The sequence below is a fragment of the Thermobia domestica genome, chromosome 15, assembly GCF_964235325.1.
Source record: "Thermobia domestica chromosome 15, izTheDome1.hap1.1, whole genome shotgun sequence".
NCBI lineage: Eukaryota > Metazoa > Arthropoda > Insecta > Zygentoma > Lepismatidae > Thermobia > Thermobia domestica.
The window spans coordinates 158,429,809-158,450,568 of NC_137468.1; the positions used below are offsets into that span (position 1 = coordinate 158,429,809).

Genomic DNA, 20,760 nt, shown 5'->3' on the forward strand with positions numbered 1-20,760 from the left:
GAGCTTGGCTAGGAACAGGCTCGGCTGGTCTTGTATGTGGTACTTTATTTATCAGTAACTACTGACTGGATCTGAACGAAATTAGATGGGGAAGTAGCCCGCCACAGCTTAGTACGCCGGGAGCTTGTGAGCTCGGTTTACTCATTGTGTTTATTTGTTCATTTTAGATTCACTTGTTTACAATGTTTATTGTGTGCGGTATGAATTTCCACAATACACTACTCGGAGTTTTCCAAGATTTATGCCAAACTTTATCTATTGCATGATAAAATAACCATATAGACCGAAAATGATTTTTCAACGTCAACTGAAGCGACATAATTGTTCAACGGCACAGAAAATTCGCAAGATTTACTGATCCTATACATGTTTTGGTTGATTGACTCGATCTGTTCTAATTCTAGAATTAAGCTAAGCACCTTATTTAACTTCTATTTAACCTTTTCCCCCATTAGAACATAACATAAATAAGTTAATTTGCTAATAAGTTCAAGTAACTCGCAGAGGATGCACCTTGAATTTCCACACTCGTGATTGTTTCAACAATTCACAATCATTACAGAGATCTCAGTAATTGTTTCAAAATCAAATACTTAGACACAAAAACCAGATCTAAATAAGTCAATCAGAGCTTCATCAACTTCCAACAAAATAGCAGTGGAAGTTATAGTGATAAAGAAAACAGCAGTTTTCTTCCCGAATTGTTTACAGTGCCTTTGCGTTTATTTCTGGAAAAGAAAGGAAATATTACTTACACCACTGCAACTTTAATCTGTCCAATTATCGAAAAGTGTACGTGAATAAAATAAATATATTGATAAACAATGTTATTTCCCAATGACAGCAAAAGGTATTTCAAACGCCAGGAAAAGTATTTTCTAAAGAGATGTTCAATACTTAACGAAATTATCGATTCAGGGCGTTAAGGATATTAAAACGATTTGTAACTTCAAAATTCAAAAAGGACTCTCCTTCTTTACTTTGAACCAGCAATTCACAATTGGATAAACGTTTCACAATGTATCTTTCTGTCAATTCACTTGTACCTAGTTTCCTAATTTTTGGATTATTTCAATTCCTTTCAAACGTTTGCAAACAGTTTACTAATCAGCATTTAGTGTTTAAGGCAACTCTTTAAACGTTTAAGGTGAACTTTCTTCCAGTAATGCCTTTAATTCTCTATCTTCAAACTTCATCGGACCAATACGCTCTTTCTTATTCACGTAAAATCGTTTCTTTGAATCACCTAACCCACATTCTTCAAAGTTGTTTCAGACTGATGATGCTCTCCATACGTGACGCGTCTACTATTAAACGACTACTTTCAGCACTTGATTTTCTTGAGATGATTTTTTTTTTTTTGGGGGGGGGGGGTACTAAATCCAACATATTCAAGTCAATAAATATAACGGTAACCAAGAAAGCTCTATCGATTTTTGTGAAGGTCTGTGTTCAATTGGCCCTCACACCGTGAGTTGAATGCGAATGGAGATAAGGTGAAGGTCGGTTGTTGGTATAGGTATATCCAACCCTACCGGGTTGTGGCAGTTCAGTTACACCGTAAACTTGCGTGAACATGCGACCTCTAGAGCGTCATAAGGACGTGTATACTGTACGAGCTCAAACTGGGGTCAAACGCCAATGGAGCGGGGCGGAAGATATGCCAAGTCTTTGATGAGGATGTCGTGACTACGTGAACAGTGCAGCAGTGATTTAACAAGTTTAAGAACGGTAACGAAACAATCGAAGACGCACCATGTGCCTGAAGACCAACACATGTACAAAATGAAGATTTTCAGGCGGCAATTGAGGCGAATAGTGGCCAGACCTCTGAGGAACTGGGACTACAATTCTGTGTGAGTGGAGATACCATTCGGCAGCACCTCCATCAGTTTGGGCAGCACTACAAGTTGGGTCGATGGATGCCACATAATTTGACTCCGGGCCAGAAGGCAAAGCAAGCTGTGTTTCTTTGCTGGAAGGAGCCAGTTCTGAAAAGGGTATTGACAAGTGATGAGAAGTGGGTCCTACACGAAGCTCCACGGCGCCGTCATCATTGGTTAGCATCCCATGAACGGTTCCAAAACAGTCGAAACTAGCAATGCACCAGAAGAAGGTCTTCCTGTGTGTTTGGTGGACTGCTCGCAGCATCGTGCATCGGGAACTGCTACCAGCTGGTCACAGAATTCCATGGAACTGTGTGCTGTCAGCAATTGAGCCGTGCTGAAGAAAAACTCAAAACTCTTTACACAGCACTTCTGAATCGCAAAGGGGTCCTCCTGTTACAGGACAATAATAAGCCCTACGTGGGTAGAATGACCCGGGACACCATTCTATGCCTTGGATGGGGAACACTTGCATCCGCTATAATCCCCGGTCATTGCACTGTCCGAGTATCACCTGTTCCATTCACCTTAGAGGACGTCAGTTCAAGTCCCTAGTACAGGTGCAAAATGTACTTGATACCTTCTTCGCTTCACGGCCCACCATGGCCTTCCAGAACATTGGCAGAAGGCCGCTGATGCTGATGGGGATTATTTTTGATGGGGATCTTCCAGGTAAACCTTAGGTGACATATCGATGTTCGAATATGGTGAGTAAAAAAGCAACAGAACTTTCTTGGTTACCTTTATAGTTACTGTTCTGTCCGTAGTAGCAGCATGGGATTTACACCATTAATTTATATTTTGATTTCTCACTTTGTTATCATTTGTTACAACTATAAGTCCCAAACATGTTATGATAACTAGAAAACATAAAAGCCGTTACTTACCAGCTACGAGTACGAGCCAATAGCACCATCCGAAAGAGAATGTGAGAGCTTTGTCTTCGAAGCGTATGACGAGAGGAATGGCGGGAAGCAGAGAGTAGTAGACGAGGTTGGTGAAGACAAGAAGGCCTCCAGTCAGAGTCATGGTGTACGCTCCGTATCTAGGTACCACCACCAGAAGCAAATTCATCAGCAACCACGTAGCGAATGATGCCCTGCAAAACAAATTACAATATAATTACCATAAATCAAGGATAATTTATGGCGTACGCCATTTTATTATCTTAGCAGCAAACAATATAAAAGTTAATTATAATAATTGTAGTATAATAAACTGATACTAATTATACATGCACTTAACAAAAAAAAAGTGCTATCTAATTTTACGGATCAATACACGAAATCATGATTCTTTCACCTGAAAATGCACACTGAGAAAAATCCGTTCTCCGGACAGCGGTATATTGTACAAATATATGGTATCCTCTTGCTTACTATAGAAACCAGTATGGAGCATACATGCTCCGTATGCTACATAGGAACTGCCCTTTGGTGTTACATCATGCAGTTGCAGGATGTCTGATATCTAACAGCCTTCCTTATATTACATACATACAGTATATGTATGTTACCTTCGTCAGCTATATGCTATATACGTCAATATGTATGTGAGATCCTGACCGCCTGTATTGTTTCAAACGGAAAGTACATATAGATAGAACACTTATACGGACAGTATTATAAAAATGCGTTTCCAGTTATACGTCTGCTGTACGTTAAGTCCAAAACTACAGGAATTACACATGTAACCTACCGTTTTAAGTACGCCTCCTACAATTTTTTTTCTCAGCGCACTCTTATTACCTTATGAATTATTTCCTTTTGAAGAAGCTGAATTTCTGGATCCAAATTCACTTTAGAATGTCTTAACCGTTAGGGGTATAAACACAGCGACCGGACATATGCTATAGAAACTATAGTGTATGAAACACAAACCAACCTGTGCTAGATGGCCTATAAAAGCAGGAAGTCTTTAACCTAGTCAGGACAGGATGAAACGGTTGGGTCTGCATATTAGCGCATCCGTACGTCTGTAAGGAGCAGGCGCGTCAATGATGGTGGGTATGTGCGTAACCGACTATAGTGGAAACAAATTGTGTTTCTCGTGTTACTACATTCTTCTTTACCAGTTTGAGAGCTTTATCATTACGGATCATGAGTTAATGGAATGCACTGATATAAGAATTCTGATCACTATGACTTTATTAAGAAGTATTACGTGCTCGATGTGTTAGGATTACGTATTCTAACATTGTTAGAAATGCGAGAGATAGGATTCGCATATATTTTTATTACTTATATATTCCTCTTCTGAAATAACATTAGATATTCCTTTTGGAAATGCAACAAATCTATGGATTCGTAAACTATTATAGCACAAAAAAAAAAATATTGCAATACAAAGTTTCGATACTACTGCAGTACTCTCAACAGACATAAGACCCCAAAGTACCTTTCTTTTGTAAAGCTATCGGGTCGAAAGATTACATTGTATATTCTGGGCCGAATTTACGGAAGTACAACTCTATGCAAACGACCACAGGGCAGCATTTTTATTTTTAAGAGTACCAATTTCATAATGCTATTTATTGCACAAACGAAACTGATGAAACTCTTTCTACTTTGTAATAGTAAACAAAGTAAAGTGAAATAAAAATAAACACTATTCATGTGCAATGACGTTAAACGGTAGTGGTAGTATACCGTAAAACGGGGCTACTTTGACATTTAGGGTTACTTTGACATAGAGTGGGGCTACTTTGACAGATGAGCAATTCGTGCTTCCTGTGAGAATTGTTGCATATACTTTCATAGATAAAGGCTGATATGGTGTCCACGGTGCGAATTGCCGGAGGGGATGAGGGATTTCTCCCATTGTATTTCTACCCCCTCTCAATATCCTTCCTGTCCCCCAATATATAATATAAGGACTTGTAGATCCGCCACTGTTTATTCCCCCCAAAAATGAATAATCTAATTCGCACTCTGACGATATAGAGAGTGGATTCAATGTATCCTGTGCAAAAAATGGGTGTATGGGTTTTGTAATAATGGATCAAAAAATCCTCAACATGCTTGTTACGACTGTGATGTTGACGACTAAGGTTTTTCTTTCCATTGTTACATGTAAAGATAACATACCGATACATATGTAATTATGTTAAAAGTTAAGTAAAGTAAAAAAAAAATAAAGTAGAGTAAAAAATAAAGTAACAATGTAAGGTAAAGCACCGTGATGTTCAAAGTAAAAGATGTTAAAAGTAAAGCTTTAGAAAATATTGTATAGTGGTGTATAATGATGTACCACAACAAAATAAAGATTTCGTGCTTATCAAGTGTACAGCATACCGTATCTTACACATGACCAAAACAATGTTTTATACACTTTACATAAATTCCATGTCAAAATAACTCCATACGTTGAGTAACTTTGACCTTATGCAGCAAATACATAAGATGTCAAAGTAGCCCCACCCCCGGGGCTACTTTGACCAGTATTTCTTAATTTCTTCCCGCCAAAACTTACTTGTTGAGACTTAGGTTTAGTAGTGGATGTGATAGCCTAGATACCTATTGTTATGATGAGAATAGTATCATTCATTGGTTGCAGAAAATGTCCCGTGTACACATCTAAACTAGTCCAAAACCTGTCAAAGTAGCCCCGTTTTACGGTACGTAGTATGTAATAACGTTAAGCGTAATACAGCACAGACCGACCACGGTACACAGAGAAAAAAGTATGTGGCGTACGTTAAAACGTAGGTTGATTTGTAAATCCTGTAGGCTTTGGACTTAACGTATCTACGACTGTAAGTATCTCCTGCACCAAACGTATATTTTATAATACTTTCCGTATAAGTGTTCCACCTATACATACTTTCCGTATGAAACAAAGAAATATATATAGGTGGTCAGGATCTCAAATACAGATGGACGTATATATCATATAGCTAACGTATGTAACATTCCGTATATACGTATGTAATATATGGAAGACTGTTAGATGTCAGCGGCATGATGTAATATCTAAGCAGGCAAAAGGATAACGTATGCTTCGTACAGATTTTCGTGGTAAACTTACGGATTCTGTATATTTGTATAATATACCGCCGTCCGGATAACGGATTTTTCTCAGTGTATGGTTTAACGAGTTGTAGGCAGCTACCTTCTTTCAATTCGGAAGGACTGGAGGATTATACTCAGTTGTAATACATTTATTATACAACTAACTTGAAAATATTAATATTCTGTGATGTGAACTTTGGATTTTTATTTTAATATTTGGGTTACATTATTAAGTTAAAAATTTCACAAGAGCGCCCTAGACAATATTATTTTGCGTTAGGTACCGTTATCATAAGTCACCTAGCGGCTTTCCGTTTTTAGCTGTTTAGAAACGCGAAAATAAATGCCGATTTTCAAAATGGCTCAAAATCGAAAGCAGATAAGTGAGTCGTGATAACGGTTTCTCATGTAAAATAATATTGTCTAGGGCGCTTTTGTTCCACATTTCGATTACCTTTTATCTATTTGAAGATATCACATAATTACTGTAAAATTAGCGGTATTTTAATTTCGCCGGGATGAAGACTCTTAAGAAAGCTCCAGTACTTGCACACCAATTGTTAGAGAGGTAGACGAAGAGTGATCAAGTAATAACAAACAGCCTCTAAAAATGATTGTGTAAATACCCGGAGGCTCTAAAAAATGGATATTTGGATAGTTCACATATTAGTTCTTCAGTGATGTCCTGACCCGACTACGATCGGTCCTATAATAGTGGAACTATGGAGCTTTAAAGTTCGTTTTTTCACGTTTTAGACACGCTATAACTACGAGACCATGCACTTCCGATCTCAGGTCCATATGAAGTTGTTTCTCAGTTTGATGTGAGGAATCTATTCCCAAAATGTTGTGACAAATTTTTGTAATACCCTGTATATCTTATACCAATACAATAATAAAAACACGATTCTTACTTTTATTGCCATGTCGTGTTTTATACAGTTAAACCAAGCTGTATAGCAGGTAGATTTACTTATAAAACCAACTTACTTCTATTAAGTCTTCATCCCGGCGAAATTAAAATACCGCTAATTTTACATTAATTATGTGATATCTTCAAATAGATAAAAGATAATCGAAATGTGGAACAAGGGCGCCCTAGACAATATCATTTTATATGAGAAACCGTTATCACGACTCACTTATCTGCTGTCGATTTCGAGCCATTTTGAAAATCGGCATTTATTTTCGCGTTTCTAAACAGCCGAAAACATAAAGCCACTAGGTGACTTGTGATAACGATACCTTACGCAAAATAATATTGTCTAGGGCGCTCTTGTTCCACATTTCAATTATATTTTATCTATTTAAAGATATCATATAATTACTGTAAAATTAGCGGTATTTTAATTTCGCCGGGATGAAGACTCTTAAGAGTGCAGAAAAATCTTTTTCCATAGTTGAGCTATTGTTGCAAGTATCAGGGGGGGGGGGCTGAGCTTGTATGAGCTGGCTGTACACATGGGCAGCAGATATCTTAAATCCTGCCCTGTGTATACTGTTTCTTGTGTAGCGTACGAATCTTGTGTACAAGATGAAAAACTGATTTAATTAGTATAACACACCAAAACTACTATTTTTCTATGGTGCAACTTGGATGGTGGATCGTCTACTTCCACTGCATAGTGTGCAGGAAAGAAATTCATCCACCGTTGCCCCGCGAAAGGTTGCAGGATGGGAAATATTGACCTAGCTGTATCTCATACTACTATAGGCCTATAATTCATTTAATGTCCGATCATACATGAAGATTTATCATTATCGTTATATGTTGATAACTCCAGTAAATAAATACAAAATAGTGTGTTTAAATGTATACTAATTTTATGTTGTTTTTTTTTTTTTTTTTTTCCTTCAAAACCGTCATTTTGCTATGGTGCAGTGCAGAGAACGATCTATGTTCAAGGTATATTCAAGGTAGGCCTATATATTTCTTATTGATGCATTCAAAAACATAAACACAGTGCGTTCAAGAAGTCTCCGCAGTGAATTATAACACAGCATCTGCCTACAATGTGAGAGGCATCATATTTATCGTACAGTGTACTCTCTTTTGAGTTGAAGGTTGAAGTATATCCTCATTCACGTGTGTTACACACTACCAGAGCATAATATACAAATACTCAAAAGATAAAAGTGATTGTTTCAACATATTTCTCACAATAGTAATATCTATATTCACTACGGACAGCATTTTTAAGGCACTTTTTTTTTAATTCATTACATTATTTTATGTTTAATACTGAGCCCGGTACCATTTAAATGTCCTTCAATCGGCTGGCGTATATTACCAGCTTTATACTGAAAACATACTTTCTGGAGCAACTAATTTTTACACAATAAAAACACAATTTTTAATGAGCACATAATGGTTTTATTGCCACCGCTAAAACATCCACGCATTTTATTATTCATGGTAATAGTTCCATTGCCGAGTTGAAATTGTTAAAAGAGTCTTAAAATGTAAGGAATTCTTGATTCCGGATACGTTGTACTTTGAAAATGTCACTGTACTAATAAAAATAATTTTATCTGTAAAACTATTCATCAAATGTTAAGTACCTATATCAAAAGAGATTAGCGTAAAGGAAAGACCATCGTCCTTTCGTCGCCATGTTGGAGCCAGTGTTATATTTCTTTTAAGGGCTTTTAACCTCTGTGGATATTTTTTTTTTAATGTCTTGTAAAACGTTTGTTATGTTGTTATCGCCACTGCCCAGTAAAGAATCTTACGAGTAACCAATTACAATAAGGAAAGATTCCTAACGAAACAGCAACTAACACAATGAGAAAGTAATTCAATTCGCATACATAAAGACCAACATTCCACCTATATAATACATTTTCTTTGTGTAAAGTTCTATATAAAAAAATAAATACATAAAAGATATCGATCACTGTTGCTAGACACGTGTCGCAAAGTAAAAAATCTTGTAAATATATCACAACTTTAGACTCACAAGCAACTACAGTTGTAAAGAACAAACGTTCTGGATTTTAAGTGGGAAAGGGGGAGGGAAAGGTAAACTGATCTTACAGCATGAGTGAAGTGAAGTACAAGCAGCCTGCAGCCATAAATAGACCACATATATCTTTCTGAGGTGTTTGCGCCATGCCGGCATTTCTTTGTTCTTACATGTAACACGAGTAAACTGGTCTAGCAGATTATTATAAATTGCTGCATCTCTTCGCAAGTGTAAGAGTTCCCACGTTTTTATAAAAAAGATACATTAGGAAAATAAAGAAAAGAAAAAGCCATGTATACATTTTCTGAACATACCCACTATACTCTTAACTGATAAAGAATTTGTTACTTTAGCTTTAAAAATATATATAGTATATATTTATTACTATGATATCACCATAAATAATTTTATGGTCTAGTCATCTCTGCTATAAAAGCTCCTGTTACAAATATTTAGAGCCGTGCATGTGGTCATTCTGCGAAAAAGGCGTTATTTGAGGCATCAGGGTGGAATTGCTCCCCTTTAGTTATCTATCCATACATACTCGTATAAAAATGAAAGTGGCTATGTTTGTGACTTCATACGTACCTCTTCAATCACACAAACGATCTCGATCAAACTTTCAACTTAGATGAGGTTTGAGCCTGGGATGTTTTTTATCATTTCACTTTGACGTGCAACTTAGGGGAGAGGAACGAGGGAGATATACGAAAATTATCGAAAATGACCGATACTAATGCCGAATCCATAGTTTCCGAGGTCACTGAGATGAACAGTCACAGTTCTGATACCGTTTAAATCTAAATTCAGCCACACAACTTGAGGAAAAGATATATGAAAATGATCGAAAATTATATTAGTGCCGAAAATGATCGATAGTAGTGCCGAATCCATATTTTCCGGGGTCGCTGATATGAACAGTGACACTTCCGATGCTGTTTAAATCCAAATTCACTTCCTTATGTTCAAAAGGAAACGTATTCTTCCCCTGGGAAGAACGAATATTCTGCTAGTGTACCCTAAGCATATATATATATATATATATATATATATATATATATATATATATATATATATATATATATATGAATTTAATTATTAGTATAATAATATACTAATGAGAAATATGAAACTACCTATATTGTACAGTCTTGTTCCCTAAGCAACATCTGAAATGACGTACCTGTCTACGGACCATTTGCGGAAACTTTGAAATTTGTATTACAAAGATCTACAGAACCAAACAAGCCCGTAACCTCCCTATAAGACCGACCGCATATAGACCAAAGGATGGAACAGCCAGCCAAGGTGCAGTACTATGAGCAATGTAATGAATCCTCGTATCATATATTCCCTGAAGTACGTCATAGACAAAGGCTTCTCCAGTATTTTAATTGAAATACATGGTCAATGCACTCAGGTCTCTCTCGCATCTTCTGTTGTCTACCTCTGGCTCAGCTTGGCTGTCCTGCCTGTGGTCAATGTGCGGCTGACCTCTGGTCAATGTGAATTGGCTGCTTCGAAGCATTCCTTGCTAGCCTTCAACAGTTATTATTAGAGGGCATAGATGTGCTTCGTACAGAAGAAGCATTTGATTGTGATTTTGATGTTATTGAATACAACGAGGTTGTTGAGCAACCTGATCGACATATGACATACGACTATTTTGATATCCAACAATTTATAAATTCGTACCGCTTCCCGATAAATGTGCAAGATGTTTTGTTTCCCTTAACACAACTATTGAATACAAGACCAAAAAGTGGTTAGTCAATAATTAAATGGGCGAGTAGAAGAATGCTAAAAGTTCAAATTAAGCTATTTATGATTAACTTCAAAAATTGATTACATACAACAGCACTTTCTATGAATTAGTACGAATATAACAGTACTTACAAGTACGGAAACAATCAATAGTTTAGGCCGAAGATCAGGGCAAGAAGCAATTTTTTTTTTAGATAAAATACTTTACATACCTAACAATTTCCATTTCCTAAGGATACCTAACTATAAGGGACGTGAAACCTAATATACTCACAGAAGATCTATTTAATGATGCCGAATGTGACAAGCAAATCACGTCTTCCGAAAGAATATTCCGTTTACCAATAGCCACATATATACAAGCGATCCGACAATGGCTCAATGGCTGTTTTAAGTATGGACACTTGATACGTAATTGTCGCAGCAACAAATTTGCGTAAGGAATGCGGTCTGTCGCATGATAGTGAGAACCGCAATAATCCTACTCGTTGCATTAACTGTGGAATGAACTACCCGACAGATGACAAGGACTGCCTGGAACGATATTGCAAAAGAAGGGAGCGGTAAACAAATTATTTTTCAATTAGGGTTGTAACCTTATAAATAAAAAAAAAACAGCCAAATATTAGTCAATCAAGTTCTTCATTTACGGGAAATAATCAAAGAACAAATAATAGTAAGTTTCAACGGACTAAAACTAATTATTCTCTACCATATGCATCGACAGTCTCTTATGCTCTGATGCAGCCGCTGGTTAACCGGCTAGAGAACCCGTTTTAGAATCCTTGCCAGGGATGAAACGCCGTAACATGAATCTGATTTTTTTTTTCAAATTCTGGAAATAAATACATTGATAGTATAAATGCAATTTAATACCAAAACAAGCCAAGAATATGAAGCTTCTCTAACCCTTCAACATCTACCTCACTTTTTGAGTGTTATTCAGCTTCCGTGGAGGTAGACACAAGTTATAAAAGGTAATCACCTAGAGGAAGAACATCGAAGGATCAGAAATAGAAGCATACAAGATACTTCTTTAAAATCAGCATAAAATAATACACGTTGAACAGCAATAACTAGAAGTTCAGTTCCCAACTGATGTGTCGCTCAGTCCCATAGAGTATGTCGTGAAATTTTAGAATTTAAAAATCAAGAAGCATTTAATAATCAATTAAAACCAATTTTGAGACACACTATACCGGTCAACACTTCCTGTGGCAGCAATAATGCTCAGTGCTAGTCACTACTTGATAGAAACTTAAGTCTTACATTATTATTCATTCAAAAAAAAAAATCAAACAAGTGTGTCAGGAGGTCTTGGGAGTTTAGCAACGTGTTGTCAGTCATAAAGGTTGGGAACCACTGCTCTAGACTTCTACGTGTATGTAGTAGTGTTTATTTATGATAAGCTATTGGGCGTACATAGATTAGCATGGGAGCCCCAAGAAAATGCCCATCGGGCCCATGCGTTAAGTCGTACCTGAATTTGATGTAATACAGGCCAAAGAATTTGCTTTACTTTGGAAAATGTAATGAGATATCTTATAATGGATTTATGAGAAATAAATCATTGATTTTCAATACTACGGCGAATACGTAGAGAATTTATAGCATTCTCCTAATTCTCTTGGTTTTCTAATTGTTGAATCCTATTAACTGAACTCCCTATTCTTATAACTATCTTATATAATCACTGCATATGTCAACTAGTATGTATCTTCTTTCAATCTAATTGTTTCCTATTTAATTGTGGTACATTCATCATATGTGTATTAACCGCCGCATATATCGTATAGCTGGAGATATTCTGTGGAAATCAATGAGCTTCATAATTGAAATGAAATGAATTTTCTGCTTTAACATCTCCTGCCGTTTAGCGGAAAGGAGGTCGGTGATTAGTGAAAGTGAATGATTATGAATGAATTCGTGGAATAAGAATGTAGAAGGAAACGCTAGAACTCCGAGAAAACCCACAGCCACAATATTGTTTACCACAAACTCTCTTACCTAGGTTCGAATCGCACGAGAAGTGAACTCTCTAGTACTCAGCCAGCATGCTCCCTGCATGTTGAAATAGTACGGGTTTAGAGAAATAAATTCAAATTACGTTGAATATTTGGGAATTCCAAGTTATTCAGAATCGCTATTTGCAATAATCTGTGTTACAGTTTCGGCAATATTTCATTGCTTTCATCAGACACATTACGCGACACAGACATATCAGACACATAAAATTATCTGACAGACACAAAACAATCTGAAATATGATATATGTGACACAGACACAAGATAATCTGATACATGACATACCCGACAGAGACACGAGATAATTTGATACATTACATATCTGAACACATACACAAGATATGGCTACTATGCGCAGACCTAAGGAAAACTCTCAATGACGGTTCTGATCTTCGTCATCGAGCTGTGGAATTCAGGACCGGGCAACGAACTTGTCAATTAAGTTCACACCAAGACGACTAAATGTCGGCAGCAAGGAGGAATGCAGTAAAAACCTTTTCCATCCAGGATTTAGCAAAGATATCAGCCGACAGTAACTTGCAGTAAATGACTATTTCTTTCAGGATTACGATTATGGCTGTCGATAAGTAGTAATATTTCAAGTGAACATGCGAATGAGAGTAGAAAATGATACTCAGAACTCAATTATTTTGAGTGAAACTCAAATTACCACTTTCAATCCTAAGCCTAAGCAGGACTTAGGGTAAGCTATTAATTGAAACGGACAAACCTCAAGTCTAGCTTGTATTGTACCAATTCCACTCAATCACCATCATCATTGGTATTCTGTCATTATTGGCAAATCACTTGCCGCAACTGAGAATCTTTCATGGTCTACAGTCTTCCGCTAACCTCTTCGTCTTCACATACGATTTTTCTGTTTTTATATTGTCATTAATTGTAGTTTCCTTTGCACTCTTCCTCTATTTCCTGCCACCATACCCTCTAGGACAGTTTGTTTTTAGCCATTGCTCCAACCAGTTTCTCTCCCTTTTTTCAATAATATCTAAAACTATTCTTTTCTCCCCCACCATTTCTAACATTCTCTAATTTGTTTTCCGCTCGATCCGCCATTCTTCTCCACACCCACATTTCGAAAGCTTCCAGTCGTTTCTCAGCATTTTAGCGTAAGTTCCTGCTTCTACCCCATACAGTACAATGCTGTACATGAAGCATTTTACGAGTCTTTTTCTTAATTCTTTATTCAAGGTCCCTCAAAACAGACTTTTCCTCTTCCTTAAGGATTATTTCGTCATCCCTATGCTTGCTTTCATTTCACGTTCGCACTTCATATCATCACTAATAATACAGTAGTACTCAGGTATAGAAAACTAGTTACCTGTTCTATTTTCTTCCCTTTTACTTCTATATTTGACACCGATTGCTTCGTTCTAATCCCTGTGACTTTTGTCTTTAACCGTATACATCTAATCATTCTACCTCCTACCGAAATGCGTCTTCATTACGTAGTCTTCTTTTCACTATTTCTTCTAGATAAATATTAAATAATGATTCAAATCAACAATGTCAATAAATGTTGTATCCATGTTTAAAGATTTATTTTCCATGTATTTCGCATGTCTACCTTCTTCTCTTCCACTAGCTAATACATATAATTTAAAAATACATTAAACCAATAATAAGCTAGAACTTGCTATATATAAGCCCTAGAGCAAAAGTGTTAAAATCATTTCCCAAAATTTGGCTTAGCTCATAAAGTAACTAACCGGAAATGAGCGGATTCTAATAAACGATTCACATGAATATACTCCTACCTAGTCCATCTACGTAGCATAAACGCTATTTTTGAATTACTCTTGGGTATATGCGAGGAATGATTTAAAAAAAAAAAAAGAAGGTTGCAAAGCATAAAACTATTACGTTATTCACTTAGCGAAAATTGATTTCTAGATTAATAACATATCTGTCTTAGTGCAGGTTTGAAGACTTCGGATTCTGATGATGTATAACCGAGAAGTGGACATTAAAAATGACGACCCGTGTGAAAAATTGGTAAAAAAAAATAGAAGTGAGGTCAGTGGTACGGTTCTTGTGGACCCAAAACACTACACCTGCTGGCATTTATAGGCAGATTGTGAAGGTGTATGAGGAAGGCTAAATTTCAAATCAACATGTACGGAAGTGGTGTTGTACCTTCAAAGAAAGACGGACCAATATTGTTAGGAATTAGGTTTCTGGGCTTTCTGCATCTAAGACCATTTAGCCCTTCACGTTTTGAGGGATGACGTCCCTCGGCGAGCACAAAATCCGGGGAAAGGGAAGGAAGGAAGCAGCCTGAGACCTATAAGTTAGGTACCACCCCGGCATTTGCCTGGTGTGAATGAGGAAAACCTCATTCAGAGTGGCTGGCCTGAAAAAGCGTGTTACACTTTCTCGACCGAGTGCCCCCATTGGGAATCGAACCCGGGACCGCTCGCACTGAAGGCGAGAGCGTTAGTGACTACACTATCCCTGGACATACCGGTAGACCTAGTATTTCGACCATTGACGTTACGCTTGGAACGACTAGAGCACTTCTTTTAGCCCTAGTGACGTTCATCTTTTACCTGTTCTAAAGCCAAAAAAAAAAAAAAAAAAAAGGATGGCCAACATTATAAGGCATGCGATTATGTCAAAACCGATGTCTCATGGTGGCCAGGTCAGGGCTGCGAGAACTTGATGCGGATTTCTATGCTAATTGTAAAGAAAACTTTATCTGCCGTTGTGATAAGCTGTTAAACACAAGCTGTGATTTCATCGAGAAGTAGTGTTGAGTGCCCTCTATCATCAAGTGTGTTGATCTTCCACCTATGTTTCACACATAAGCCATAATAAGCTTTGTAATATTTTTTCGATCATCCCTCGTATGTTGTATTTTGTCATATTTTCATGTTCAGTCAGAATTTTATTTTTATTATAGTTTTGTTTTAATGTGTCCTTTTTGACATGTTTATACTTGAAAATCAAGTTATATTTTGAATTGTTAATGCACAGAATGTGTGGGGCAACGGTGTTAAGGTGACGGGAGCAAATAACCTCGCGGCTAATGTTCCCACTAATCTCAGTAATCAATCAATATATCATCAAATCGTTGGTTGGTTAGTCGGTTTGTGAGACTATGTAAGATATAAACTACAGCTTAACGTAGTATCCGAACTACGCGAGCTCCCTCTGGGAATCGAACCGACGTCTTTCTCACTAAACATATGCATCCTAACTATATAGCCACTCTCGTATAAAATCGTGTAGCGGTATAGGGAATGGTACCCCTTCCTTTCCAATAGTATGGGATTTCAGCAAAACTAAGGAATAGTAACTCAAGAAGTCACTATAATCATCTTAATATAGTATTCCTCTCTCCTTCCACCTTGGCTGTACGGTTCAAATAGCGTATATTTTGAGGATATGCATTATCTTTTCCAGTCATCGCTTTTCCTTCTAATGACCTGTACATGACTTGTAAGGTCATTATCCATCTCAAAAGACCTGATAGGTAAACGACTTCTGCAGCGCTGAACCAGTGCAAATTCCCATGCAAATATGTGCATTGTGGAAAACACAGTGAACAGATAAATTTATCTGTACAGATGGATACCATAATTAATGTTATGCATTTGCTCTTTTTTTATGAGAGTACAAGCATGTATAAAAAAGATAACGTTTAAGTAACAGGTGAACATTCCAGGAAAGCATATTCATAGAGCGAAACAAGTTGAAAAGCATTCGAAATATGTCCTTTGTTTATATTGGCTACATATGCTTGTATTTATTTGCCCTTTAAAATTGCAATCTTTCCACTGGGTTGACTCCTCCCGTCTTTAAAATATATTATATATTAAAGCCGTATATCATTTGTCAAGATTTTCCTCAATAGTACTTGAGTATTCTTTATCTCCTTGTATATGTTTAGCGGACAAAGATTCCTAACTACTTTTGTTTAACATAAAACTTTAGAAATGGTATGCAATAAAAGGAAGCATAAATTTTACTAAAAGCGGAAACAATGACAGAGGAGACATGTCTGAATAATGGGGAAACACACTAAATTGGAGTGTATGAACTTAGATAGGATTTACTGTTATTTTTTTTCTTGTCACATTTTGTATTTAATCAATTCAGCCACAAAAAAAGCTGTCATATTTTATAGAATGGCCATACAGATGATAATTAAAGCTTTAGAACTTATAACTTAAATAAAAATAAATCATAAACACAATAATCTGTGCTTCAGCAATACATCATTGCTTTCATCGGACATATTATCTGACACAGACATTTCAGACACAATGTCTGACAGACACGTCAGACACAAGATCAGCTGATACACGATATATGTGACACAGACATAACATAATCTGATACACGACATATCTGACACAGACACAATACAATTGAATACATATCTAACACAGACAGAAGATAATCAGACATAAGACATTATCTTACATAGACACCAGTTAATCTGACACAGGCACAAGGCATTATCTGAAACAAACACATCAAATACAAGACATCTGACACAAAATAATTTGTCACAGACAAATTAGAAACAAGAAATTTTTTGACACAGACACATCCGACATAATATAATCTGACAAAAGACATTATCTGAGACACATCAGACACAGCACAAAACATTATCAGATATAGGCACATGTAATACAAGATAAACTGACAGACATTTCACACTCAAAACAATGTGATAAAAAACATTACCTGGTACAGACATAAGCTAAGTTTACACAGACACATCATACAAAAAATAAACTGACACAAGACACTATCACCCATAGACATATCACAAAAGAAATAACCTGCCACAAGACATTAGCTCACACAGACACATCATACACAAAATAATCTGGCATTAGACATTATTTGACACAGACACATTAGACACAAGTTAAGCTGATAAAATATATTATCTGACACAAATATATCAGACATACAAAGTAATCCGACCCAAGACACTAGATACAGATATGTCACACATAAAATAACTGACACAAACACATCACACAGAAAATAATCAAACAAATATATCTCATTCAAGGTAGTATCCGGTACAGATACATCACACAGAAAATAATCAAACATTTTCTGTCACAGACGTAAGATAATTGAAGACAAGACATTACCTTACACAGACACATAAGATAATGAGTCGGACGAAGGTAATGTTGCCGAAACTGTAAGACATATTAATAATAAGTGTTTGCTTCGGTCAGGTTTTATTTTTATTGAGAGTGGTTATGGGGGATATGATATAAAAATTTTATTTATTCTTTATAACTTAAATGTTCTAATATATTTTAACAGCACATTTACAAAAGTTTTAAATTATAAGTTTGTCAGAATAATAGTACAGTAGGAAGTCGAAAATCCGAACTAATTGGGACCACAGATAGTTCGGATTTTCGAAAATGACGAAGAAAATGCTATTTAGGCTTAAATATACTGTACGGTATAATCTTTTATCGATACAGTGGTTATACAGTACGTGCAGGAATTACAATACCATACGCAAGGTTTCTACATTTAATGTTTCTGAAGAACCTGCTCGTACACTAAATTATACTGTTCTTGTAACTCACACTTCAAACTTAATTTGTATAGGCCTAAGGGAAAATGAAAATAAAAATATGAGTGACAAGCAATTAAATAGATGAATGAGCTCTTGTAAGTTCTTGTAAAGACACTGACTTCACACAAGGCCGACGGACAACCCTATTGTTTGTTTATTGCTGGCGCTCAAGACAAAATGTAAAAAAGGTTCTAGGGACCGCGTTCAGATTTTTGACGTTTCGGATTTTTGACGTTCGGATTATCGACGTCCTACTGTATTTGAAAAGTATAGTTAGTTTGACACTACTGCCATCTCTAGTTCAATTCTATCTAATACCAGAAGCCAGCACACTACTATCTTAAAGTTGTTGGGCATTTGGATTGTGTGTGATGAACAACCTACTGGACAAAACTACCTATTTTCATCACTCAAACATTAAATTTCAATACTCTACAATAATTTTGCTGTTTGGAAACTATTAACGTTTTCTTAAAGATTGAAACCTGAGAAATCCAAAAATGTTTTTATTTTAGCTCTATAACATAGTTTTCTTAAATTAGAGGGGAAGAGAATAATATGCCTTATAAATGCATATTCGTTCAGTCGCTTCTGATCTGGAAATTTGAATGTCTAAGATGCTAATCGCAGTGGACGAGCCAATTGCAGAGAAATGGATGATTTAGAGTACGTACTTTTGGCGTGGGAGACCGAAGGTTAGATCCCCGGCGGGAGCTCATGTGGTTCGGATCCCACGTTTAGCTGTAGGTCCACGTCATAAATTACCTCACTGCTGAAAGGGCGCTAAATTCAAAAAATCAAATCAATCAATCAGAAATGGATGGTGTTCTGGGAAAAGTTGAGCAAGACCGTCACGTCCGCAGTCATGACATTGCCAATGACTACACATCCAACACCAAGTAGTGTTAAACCATTTGCAGAAAGCTGGCTACAAAAAGAAACTCGACGTTTGGGTGTCACATGACCCGACTCAGAAGCATTCACTCGAAAGAATTTGCATCTGCGAATTTCTACTGTAACGTAACGAACTCTAGCCATGTTTGAAGCGACTGATCATGAGTGACGAAAAGTGTATAACTTACGACAACATTGTGCGGAAAAGATTGTGATCGAAGCGAGAAGATCCACAGATTTTGCGAAAGCCTACAATGATGCCCTGGAATTTTATGTTGTGCGTTTGATAGGATTGAAACGGCGTTGCACATGAGTTGCAACCGCCGGGTAGAATGATAAACTTGGATCTGTACTGTCGACAATTAACGCGAGTACACCAATAGTGATCGCTAGGAGTCGTGAAGCTTGACCTAGATTTACTAATTTCACCATCCAATCGAACGTGAAGGTGTGTACCGGTCGTCAACTCCCACCCATAAAAATTCTGCAAGTCTCATTTCTCGCGCTGTACGGGGAACATCTCCTGGGGGTATGGTGTTGTCGGATTACCGCTAAGTTTCGTATTGTTGTTATTGTTGTGGTCGCTACTTTATATTTTTCTATTATTATTGTTAGGATTTAATTCGAGTAATTCTTCGTGTTCGTATTATACTTCTTTAAGTGTTTTTTTTTCTTCTCTCATTTGTGATGTCTTCTAAGTTTGACAACATTGCTAGAGCACTTCTATTGTTTCACTTTTTCCCAATGCGCGTTCGGAAGGCAGCTCTACGGATTGTCTTGGATTCTTCCGATGTATCACACGCGAAGCAAAGCAGTTTTATGATTGGTGTACAGCCCAGGCTTCACGAATTGTCGCAGTTACTATAGCAGTTCAAAAGAAACGGCCAGAACTGGTCAATAGAAATGATATTGTATAGCACGCTGATAACGCCAGACCGCATAGGCTGTACACCTTTAACGACCCGTCAGAAATTGCAAGAACTTGGCTGGGAGGTTTTAATGCATACACTATATATTCTGGGCCTCGTATTGTCACGCTATCATTTGTTTAGTCTCTGTAGAAGTTCCTGAAAAGAGACGTGTGAAAATCACACGCCACTTTCTTCTTCTTCTTCTTCTTCTTCTTCTTCTTTTTTTTTTACAAGAAATCACAGAAAGTTTATAGCGACGGAATTATGGTGCTGCAAAAATGGCAAAAGGTCAAATAACAAAATGACGCATACTGTATGTAGTTTCATAATACGCTTTACAAATCACAACAAATGCATTCTCAATTTTGATCTCCAACGGCTCAATACTTTCTACAGTGACTGCAAGGACTCGTGAAGCTTGAGCACTATACCAATCAAAGAACTTTGTCTCACGTGAGATGCATCGGAAGAATTCGACACGATTCGTGGAATTGCGTTCCGAACGCACACTTGAGAAAAAGTGAAACAGCAGAAGTAACACCAACAACGCTGCCAAACTTAGACCACATGGTGATCGAGCGATAAAAAAAACAACACTTAAAGAACCATAGCATCAACACTAACAATTATTTGAATTAAACAATAACAATAATAATAGCAAAAATATAAAACAACAACAAAAATAAACAAACGAAACTCTGCGCAAGTCAGACAACACTG

The 20,760-nt window shown here is 36.8% G+C and overlaps 1 protein-coding gene across 10 annotated transcripts in view; it reads right to left on the reverse strand.

Moving 5' to 3' along the window:
* LOC145671318 (dual oxidase maturation factor 1-like) overlaps positions 1-20,760 on the reverse strand; it is a 712,486-nt gene that overhangs the window by 94,590 nt on the left and 597,136 nt on the right. For all 10 annotated transcript variants that reach the window (XM_081740315.1, XM_081740311.1, XM_081740309.1 and 7 more), the window contains one exon: positions 2,774-2,985. In XM_081740315.1, the coding sequence (XP_081596441.1) occupies positions 2,774-2,985 (212 nt within the window). The remainder of the gene's footprint in view (positions 1-2,773; positions 2,986-20,760) is intronic.